We start from the raw sequence: 10,570 nt of genomic DNA on the forward strand, positions 1-10,570 counted from the left end.
TGCACGTTTTAATACTTCTTTTTTTTTGTACTTTTTTTTTTTTTTTTCCAAAGTGGGAGGAGATCAGAACTGGCACTTGTGACAAAATGAAATAAATAAATCATTTAAGTAGGAAGTGCTTCAAGGCCTTTGGTTTTTCATCCTTCAGAGACAAGTGAATAACCTGAAAATTATTATTTTTTTTTTAATAATTCTGGTTCTTTAAAATCATACCCAGAAAGCCCGCCACACCCAGTCGTTATGTGTGGCCATTGGTTGCCTTTTTTAGATGAAACACACACAGACACACAACCACATATACAGCAGGCCAGCACTGGCACACAGGTAATTAGAGAGTTGCTGTTTCTGGTCCATTTAAAGGTGAAAACTGGACAGCTTTAGGAGAAACATTTGAAAGGTCATTGAAAGGCAGCGATTAGAAATTAAATCAGGTGAAATGATGCAACTCTGGCTTTCAAAACCTCCGCTTTTTAACCTCCTGTCACTTCCTGCGCCGGACCGTGAAGAGACGAGCAGAAGATTAAAGAGCGCCATGATGCAACAGAACACATCTATCTTTCAAGTTATGAAAGTTTTTCTCTTTTTTTTTTAAATGTCCTATGAGCACCAAGATTAAAGAATCTCTGCCAAACGATGGCCTTATGAAAAGATAACTCACAGTATGACTGAGCTTATACAAACACGTTCACGCCCAATCACACACACACACACACACACACACACACACAGATGCTCAGATATCACCGTTGGCACCGAGCAGGAAATTAACGGGGTAGAAAAACACTAAGCTGAGCTGAGCTGCGCTAACTGAATGCTGCCTCAGCACAGCTGCGGGTGTGGCATGGCCCGGTCAGCCAAGTAGCTGCAGCTGCAAAAATACACACAGAGACACACATGACACACACACAAACAGGACGGGCGCACATGCATCAAGGACTCACACTTGACTCCTTCAGTTCACATGTGCTTCCATTTAAATGTCCTGACCTGAACCTTAACCTTTTCAACCCTGACCTTTGACCTGACCTTGGTGTTATTATGAACCAATGAGCTCAAGCAGCGAAGAATGGACATAAAAACTGTTGTTTCTCGCACTGTGGAGACTCGTTTATATGTTCACATTTGATTGTGACGACGGGGGGTGAAGTCATGGTAAAATGGAAGAACACCTGCTTCAGTTAGGGAAGTTTTACATAAGATTTCATTTTAAAATTAACCCATCTTTACCACCTCTTAAACCAAGTAATTTATTAAAAATAAACATGACATTTACATGTTCTCTCCGTGCATGCGTGGGTTTTCTCCAGGTGCTCCAGTTTCCTCCCACAGACCCGAAACTTGCATGTTAGTCTGACTGGTAACTGTCTCTAGGTGTGAGTGAGAGAGTGAATGGTTGTTTCGTTTGTCTCTATGTGTCCCTGTGATGGACTGGAGACCTGTCCAGGGTGTCCCCTGCCTCTCGCAGAGTGACTGCTGGATATGGGCACCAGTGACCTCCATGACCCAAAAAGGAAGAAGCAGGTAAAGATAATGGATGGATGGATGGATGGATTTGTCATAGTCTTCATCTAAACTGAGCTGAACTGAGCTTTGCATCAACAAACCCTTCAACGCACACTGAACTGAAGCTTTAGTACCTCCATCGCTGAAAAGCAGAAAGTGGGCGTCATTGGTTTTCCCTGTGTCGATGTGCTTGTTCTGTTAGCAAAATAATGAAACTCTTAAAAATCTTAACTTTTGACCTCAACTTAATTCTGAATGGCAAACCCGACTGTTCAACCTACGCAAACACAAAAGTGGCTAAAATTGAGTACGCTGTCCAGTTGTTTAGCTAAATGTTGGTGTGGCAGTAGCTGAACATCATTCACATCACTTACCCCAAGTGTGAGCTCTAGTGTGTGTGTGTGTTATTTTCAACGTTTGACTGAAACACGAGGAGCTTTGTATCTAAATTAACTATTTAGAGACTTGTAAGATCCTAGAAAGGAGGACTAAATGATCTAAGTTAGCAAAAATAATGTTTTTTTAATGTGATAAACTAACCCAAATATGTGTGTGTGTGTGTGTGTGTGTGTGGGGGGGGGGGGGTTGCTTTAGATAAACACCACATGAGCATAAAGTAATTTAATCATCTAAATGCAGCTGTTTGGATCATCATCATTCATGTGAGAGTGGTTTGATTTCCTCTCAGGGACCTGATCTGAACCTAAACTCTTAAATGACCAGATATGTGGTTCACCTCATTTAAAACAAAGTGTCTAAAGCTGTGCATGCCCATAGTCCAGTGCCTCTTAAACAAAAGTTACTTACAAATGTCTTGATGAAAAATCTAAAAAAGTTAAGTCTGGTCCTGTGGACTTACTTTCAAATGATTCACCTTAGAACAAATATTAGGTTGTTTTCTGTTCCCGTATTACCCTGTAAGATCTGAACCATCACCTCAAAGTTACCGTCTAAAATATTTAGGAGCCTTCAGTGACAGAGGGAGTTGTCCCGAAGAGTTCAGGTCAGGCAAATTGACCCAGCAGGTATCCGTAGTTACCTCAGAATCAAAAGGGAGGTGAGGAAAATCTGTTTAAGTTGTAATTTAGGCTGATATTTTGTATAAACTGAGCTAAAAGGTCATGTCAGCTTGATCTCAGTGCCACATCTTTAACTTAAAAAATATGGAAACGCAGCTGAGTCAGCAACAAACGTGCAAAACAAGAATGAATGTATATTTGATTAAAATGCATTGCTTCAAGCTTAAAGTGTAAAAATAAAGGTAACAATATGGGTGTATCAATGTAATGGCATATAAATATAAATAAATAGCTTTAATTAAACAGACTTACCACTACTTCTACTGGCATATAAATTGTAAATAACAAAAAAATTAAACGATAATTAGATGTTTTTTATATTACATACTACTAATGGCTGTGCATACATGATTTTAGTCCTAGTTGTGTATAAAATGATTTTAACAGGATCCGTTGGTGTGTCAAGTTGCTGCTTTTGCAGAGCTACATGAGAAAATGAAGGGTTTATGCTCGACCACACTGCCCAAACATTTCTTGATTAGATTTACTCAGTCTGACCAAATTATTGTAATATTTTGCACATTTTTGCAATATTCACCAACAAATATTGTAAAACATTGTTTGTTTTACACAAATATCCATAAAAAGCACTGTGTTTCTATTTTTCTGAGTGCCACGTTCAGACTTTTTATCCCGTTGGACACGTATTCCTCTGCCTTTGTTTCCTTTGAACAATGCCGTCATGGAAATGTGGAGTAAAACCCGAATGCTGGTTAGCTGACGGCTTTATTAGCACCAAACAAACCCCAACAATTGAGTTAGCCTCTGATGTCTTGATCGCTCCACCCGACTCAAGGGTCCTCCTCACCCACCCACACAGACTGCTGCGCCGTGTTATTACCACACTGCTGCGACTCCATAAAATGCCCCGTAAAAAGAACCGAGCCTCCCAATTAGCTCCACTTACTTTCTCTGCACTTTCATTTTGTTTAATTTTCCTCTTTCTCGTTTGTTTGGGCCTCTCCTCTCTGTATTTCTTGGCGTGCTCTCCACCTGTTTTATGTTTCAATTGTCTAAATTTATGAGCATATTGAAGAAAGCACAGGCTGTCACAAAAGTGTGTTGTAGTTCATGGGCTTGATTTATTTTTTCTCACCTTTATCAATGTTTTCTGTTTGCGTTAGTTCCTTCTAGAGATTTTACGTTCACCCCTCCATTCTGTTTGTCTTCTCTGCCTCTGCGCTCTCTGCTATTTGCAAGCTGCATAAAGAGAAACGGTTGTTTTTAACTGAGTTTCTTGTGGCTGACCACAACGTTATATTTAGGCCAGGGCTGCAGTCAGGCTCGAAAATGACTGAGATCACTAGGAGTGACTACTCTCCCTTCCTCACAGTGTGTGTGTGTGTGTGCGTGCGTGCGTGTGTGCGCGCGTCTTGGTCTGAGGCTTACCAACTCTATTCAACACTTGAAGCAGGACGCAGGGCGAACAGGTTTCCTGCAGACAAACAGGGTGTGGCGTGGGTCCATTTGTGCATGTATCATTTAGGTTTCTTCTCTGGATGGCAGCAAAACTAGAGGGGGAAGCACAGATGTGGTCGCCGTGTGCAGTGACACATGCATACTTGCATGCGACGACCCGTCTGAGTAAACTGGCAAAGTTTGGTTAATAAAGACGTGAAACAGTCCAGATGAAACGTGGGTCATTTGATCCTGAGCTTAAATGTTTTACCAACTTTTCTCTTTTCCCAGAGAAGCACTTGATGTTGGATGTTATCCCCCAGAGATCGTTAGATATTTTACAAACCCAAGCATCTGGATTCTTCTCTGTTTCATTCCTCTCGCATGTTTCACAGCCAAAAATCGGCTCTCGTTGCTCTCGTTGCTCTCATTGCTCTCATTGCTCTCATTGCTCTCGTTGCTCTCGTCTTGCTCTCTGCTTCAAATCCAACTGGTTTCTGCAGAATCAGCGTGACAGATTAACATATCCTCCATTTTTTTATTGGTTCTGCTCTCTCTCCTTTGTAGCACCGAGGCATTTAGCGCTGAGCGTGGAGCGAGGGAGGGCGCCACCAAGGTGATGATCGTGGTGACAGACGGGGAGTCGCACGACGTGGACGAGCTGCCGGCCGCTCTGGATGAGTGCGACAGCAGAAACATCACCAGATACGCCATCGCTGTGAGTTTACCTGCACCTAAACCGGTGACACTTAGAAGTTTTCCTTCCCCTGACGTGTAAAACAAAATGTAGAAATCACACAAACACCTAAGGGGTTAGAGCGTCCCTGACATTCTTCACACATTGTGCAAATCCAGTGTGGTTAATGTCTACACCCAAAGGCAACCACACAATACCACCACCACACTAAAATAACTTTACCAAACTGAATCCCAGGACTCCACTAAAATAACTGACTGTGAACAGCAACAAAAAAGTTCCTGTCTGCCTCCACCCGACCCCTCGACACAGCACCCAGAAACACATCCTGAGTGGTTTTAACATCAGACACTTGTGGCAGGACCCCTCCTTGTCAAGCTTTAGACTTCATCAAGGGTGTAGCACAAGGAAAATGTCTTCTGGACCCAAAAGCAGAGGGGAAAAACAGATATAAGATTAGATTAATTAATCTGTATTGTAATTTATGAATGAATAAACAACATTTTTAGCTGCTTCTGTACAGGATTGTCAAACTCACTTACAAAAAGTCGCCAAAATTAAAAATTATTTTCAAACCAAAGGCCCGTTTCAGTCAATACATTACTACCTCCAGTCAGATACCTGATATCTTTAATTGGTTGCAGGTTCCTCAAAAATTTCGTTGGTCTCGTCTGATGTTCTCTGATGCTTTTTCTCCTTCAAAATCAAAGATTACTGAAAAATTACATTTTTCTTGGCTTCATAGTTGGTCAACTGTCAGGAGAAGTCTGCACTAAATGAAGCATGTTTAGTTAAGTGACATGAGGAGCAATAAAAATGTTTTACTTTTAAAATATCTCCTTTGGGTCAGATAAGATGTTAACAAGGGCCATATTTGGCCCACGGGCCTCGAGTTCGACACACGTGATATATCGGCTCATTGGAAGTGTGCGTTGGTATTGTATTGGCCGCAGACCAGAGATTCCCAGCCCAGGTGCAGATGCTGAGCACAAGTGACCAGACAGAATGTACATGGAAAAAAAACAACCAATCATTAAGTTTATTTTTTGTCTAAATGACACCTAATTGCCAAATTGCATCAACAGACGTATTCACAAGACGTCCCAGTCTGGGACTGAGACATTTTTCTTGCCGCCTCGGTCCATTCAGAAGACACACTGAGGCGGTGAGGGAGGCTGGAGACAATCTACCTCTGATTTACACCTGTGCCTCCCACTGAGGTAGGAGCAGGACTGGGCTGGCCAATGTGTGAAGAAAGAACAAACAGAGGAGCTGCGGCTCAGTAATGTGATGAACTGATGACATTAGGTGCAACCGCCCGTTCGTGGGATTAAACAACAAACAGATTTATTACCGAGGGAATATTGATGATGATGACACATAACATTGTAGTTTGTTTTAAAAATAGTTACCCACAGAGGATCACAAAAGTGAGTTATTTCATTATTATTAGTAAATGACACGAGGGAGCCAGTGGAGGAGTTCAAGTATCTCGAGGTTTTGTTCACGAGTGAGGGAAGAATGGAGCGTGAGATTGGCAGATGGATTGGTGCAGCGTCTGCAGTATTGTGGACTCTGTACCGGTCTGTTGTGGTGAAGAGGGAACTGAGCTGAATGCCTTGGGGTCCGCCCAGAAGAGCTGGAAGAGGTGGCTGTGGAAAGAAATGTCTGGGCCTCCCTGCTCAAGCCGCTGACTTTGGAGGAAGCGGAAGATAATGGATGGATGGATGGACACAAGGGAGACGTTCGACACGCATTTAATGCATCACACTCCACTTCAGCCCAGCAGAGTTCTGTGCAGTCATTTTGTGGAACTGTCTGAATATGCCTAATAAACGAGGTATATTTAACTATTTTTGATAAGTTTGATGAGAATCGGGCATGTTTAGTAGGTAAGTGACCATGTCTACAGAAACACACACAAAAGAGGACAAGACCTGACAGCCAGAACAAACCATGACAACGTGAGCAGAACAAAAAAGTTGAGCGGAAAAATGAAAACCAAAATCACGTGTCCTGGTTTGAGCATCTATAGTTGGTAAAACGTTTGGTCCCATTGATGGGTGAACACTGAATGAGAAACACATTGTAGCACTTTTAACCTCACCAAGGTTAGAGGAAGTTCACATACAATCCTGACTCCGTAGTAAATTTTGAGGCAAAGCATGAAGAAGACGTTTTGATATTTTACCTCAAACTGCAAAACTCATGGTCCTTCATCGTTTGGAGCCCATCTGAACCAAATCTCACGCCTCTTTATTATGTTAGTTGTGCAATAGGCCATGCTACCATCAGTACCCAAAGGTTTAATTATTACTGAAGGTTAAAAATTGACGGGTCTGAGTGGAGAATTTAGTGTCATTACAAACCAGCAACACTGTTTTTGATGGCACTGTTAAATTATTTCATCCACCCATCATCTTTTACCCACTTCATCCATTCAGGGTCACTGGGGTCACTGGTGCCCATATCCAACAGTCGTTATGCGAGAGGTGAGGTACACTGTGGACAGGTCACAAATCCATCACAGGGACAGAGACAATCAGGACAAGTTGTCCACCAATGTCCACCATTGCTGAAGGATTTGAATAGTGATGATGAATGTTTTTCTGGACTGGAACTGAACAGAGAATGCAAGTAAACCTTAATGTTTTTGGTGCAAGATATTCAAGTGGGTCAGAGTTGCACTGTATAAGAACAGAGGTAGGTTTGTATTTCTTGTCCAAGCTGGCGCAGAGTGACAGATCATGACGAGCGGACTGAACAATTTTATCCATTACCAGATGCAATGATAGAGCCAGGGGGGGCAATGGTGGCCAATGGTATTTTTAGTTCCTGTTTTCGCTTTATGATGGGGAACAACAAACAACCATTCACACTGTCACTCACACCTATGGACAATTTAGAGTTAATTCTAGTAAGAAGGCAGCAATAAAGGACTGAACAGCATAATAGGGTCCTATCACAGTTTGGGAATAAAAATCATAGGAAACCAGGTGGATTTTCATGGTTAATAAAGTCAAAAGTTATTATAGTGAACAGCATCGTCTAACAGCAGACATATTGTGCTGCTGCCAGCGTGTTAGGCTGTGTGTGTGCACAGAGAAAATATGCCCCGGTGGAGGTCCGGTCTCTCAAAACAAGAGTTCAGTCACAGCTGATCGGTGCAGGACAGGCGTTAAAACGTGTTTGGTGTTGAAGCAGCGCATTGTGTAGAAACCTTTATAAAATACTTGAAGAAATGCATATCACCCTCTGCCTTTCATACCAGAGTTCTAGACTAAAAAAATATGTGTTGGGAATGACCCATACCATGCACGCAATGGTTCATGATATATTTTGCTAACAGGCAGCCAGATGAACACATCAACATACTTTATGATGAGAACTGGAGAATGTGTCCATCTATCCTCCTCCTTTCCTCTTTGGTCGGTTTCCTTTGACATTTTTCTGTTTCTATAAGAACCAAATGTACATATTTATGAGTCGGCCCTTTTTTCATAGCACGCTACACCCCAGTGCTTCCCTTGCGCTTTAAAAACAGAGGATTTCCTTTGCAAGTTTGTCAGCCGGAGTCACGGGGGAGATTCTTGGGTTTGGTTTCTCTGATGGAATTTGTTCATTTCTATTTCAGCCGCGAGCCGCTGTTTCTGTAGCGGACTTTTAGCATCGAGCCGTCGTCTGCTGCTCCTTATTTACACATTTCCCATGGTGGTTATTTACTACAATATTCTGTTTTTTTACTCAGTACACTTGATTTATTTAAGCATTTAAATCCTGACAAAATACTAAAGTAAACATCTTCAAACTTCCTTCTAAGATGTTTCTTTCTTTATTTTCCTTTCATCTTCTAATTATTTTTCCTTGTTTTATTTTTTGTCAAACTTCATGTTTTCTTTTCTGCCTTTCCCTTCCCGGGCTTTAGGTTCTGGGATATTACATCCGGAAACAGCAGGACCCAGAGACTTTCATCAGCGAGATCAAGTACATCGCCAGCGATCCAGACGAGAAGTATTTTTTCAACGTGACGGACGAACCCGCGCTGAACGACATCGTGGATGCTCTCGGAGATCGGATCTTCACTCTGGAAGGTGATTCGTAGAAATGAATCAGGAGCTGCACTCAAATCAGACTGTCTGTGGTTTTGAACATTAATAGCCAATAATATTGATATGTTACTTGTACTGGTTATTGATCACAAGTTTACAAAAGCAGACTTCTTGGTAAAATTCACATCATTTGAGCAATATGCAAAAGCTGACATGATTTATCTACAACAAAAAAATACAGAAATAAATGTGTAAAGCTGGTTTTTCATATGATTTTTTTTATATAATTTGAAGCAAGTCCAAAATAAACTATCAGAATGGTTAGAAAAACAGAAAAAAGGCAGTTATCACAGTAGCTGAAGAAACTTCAGAGAAAGGGTGATGAAAGGTGACGTCGCCCTTAAACGTTCAGAGAAAGGGACAGGAGGAAACGTTTGTCACCAGCTGCGTTCTGCTGGCGTAAAGCTCGGGTCAGCTCCTCAGAGGCACGAAAAGGGAAAAGGAAGGGAGGAGAAGCAGAAGGGAGCTGACGTGTTGCTCACCTTTAGGTACGCTGGGCAACCAGAGCACGTTCCACATGGAGATGTCTCAAGTCGGCTTCTCCACCCACACTCTGGATGTAAGTCCAACCCGAGAAGGTTTTCAACTTGTGCTGCAGCTAAAATTTAAACCTGATTTTATTGTTTCCTCCCCTCCTTTAGGACGGCATTCTGTTTGGGATTGTGGGCGCTTACGACTGGGACGGCGGAGTGTTGAAGACCGGGAGCAACGGGCAAATCATCCCACCCAGAGAGGCCTTCGAGAGCGAGTTTCCTCTGGAGCTCAAAAACCACGCGGCTTATTTAGGTCCCAAAGTTTCACCACTAAACATACAAAGAAAATGTGAATTTGTGATTTATGTTCATGCAGTAAAATCCCAGACATTTGTGTTATTACGTGTCGGTCAACTACGATCTAACAAACATACTTTAAAAAGATAATATTATTTCATCTTCTGACTACATTTTACATTTACTCAGTTAAGTCAGATGTGTGCAGATTAAGGCCCGAGAGCCAAAAGTGGCTCTTGAACAATTTCCATTTGGTCCCCAATATTCTTTATTTTTTTAAACAAAGTCTTTTTATTGATTTTTTTTTAAATAAACAACAAAATGAAAAACAAAAAAACAGAACAAGGAACTAAAAAGAGACCCCTCCCACCCCAGATCAGTCAAACATACATAAACAAATTAAATAAGAACTGACATTTTTTCAACATTAGGCCTGTCGCAATAAACAATAAATCAATTAATCGCATGATAAATGAAAATTATCGACCTCATTTACATTTATTGGCTTTATCGTTTCTTCTCTTGTTTTCTTTTCTCTTCTCAGCTAAGCTGAGAAGCTAAGCTACGAGCTAAGCTAACAGGCCAAAATCTGGAAAAAAACCTCCGTCTTGTCGAAGCTCCAGAATTCAAGGTTGAAACTCGTGCCTTTGTGTAAAAAGTTTCTCTGGAAAAAGAAGCTGAGAACTTATTTACTGATTTTTTTTATTTATTAAAAGCTTTGTATGAAAATTGCTATGCTAAAGAGCTCAAACCACACCGTGTCCGCCATTCTGAGAACTGAAAAAAGGAAAGCGAGACAGCCCATGTCACGTCAAGGGGCCTCCTTCCCATAGGGGCCTCCTTCCCATTTTTCTTAAAGAGACGCTGCTCGCTCCCTCACTATCAGAGTCAGAGTCAGAGTCAGAGTTTCTTTATTGTCATTCGCACCTCATGTGGTACATGTGGTGGAGCGAAATTATGTACACAAGGTCCCAGTTACATCCAACAATAAAATGTCTAAGAAAAACAGTAATA

General features: G+C 41.5%; 1 protein-coding gene across 1 annotated transcript in view; it reads left to right on the plus strand.

Moving 5' to 3' along the window:
- itga10 (integrin, alpha 10) overlaps positions 1-10,570 on the plus strand; it is a 36,382-nt gene that overhangs the window by 12,238 nt on the left and 13,574 nt on the right. Inside the window, exons 8-11 of the mRNA XM_037676631.1 lie at positions 4,548-4,698; positions 8,603-8,768; positions 9,275-9,345; positions 9,428-9,664. Of these exons, the coding sequence (XP_037532559.1) occupies positions 4,548-4,698; positions 8,603-8,768; positions 9,275-9,345; positions 9,428-9,664 (625 nt within the window). The remainder of the gene's footprint in view (positions 1-4,547; positions 4,699-8,602; positions 8,769-9,274; positions 9,346-9,427; positions 9,665-10,570) is intronic.

Source organism: Nematolebias whitei, chromosome 5 (assembly GCF_014905685.2).
Source record: "Nematolebias whitei isolate Nwh7 chromosome 5, NemWhi1, whole genome shotgun sequence".
Lineage (NCBI taxonomy): Eukaryota > Metazoa > Chordata > Actinopteri > Cyprinodontiformes > Rivulidae > Nematolebias > Nematolebias whitei.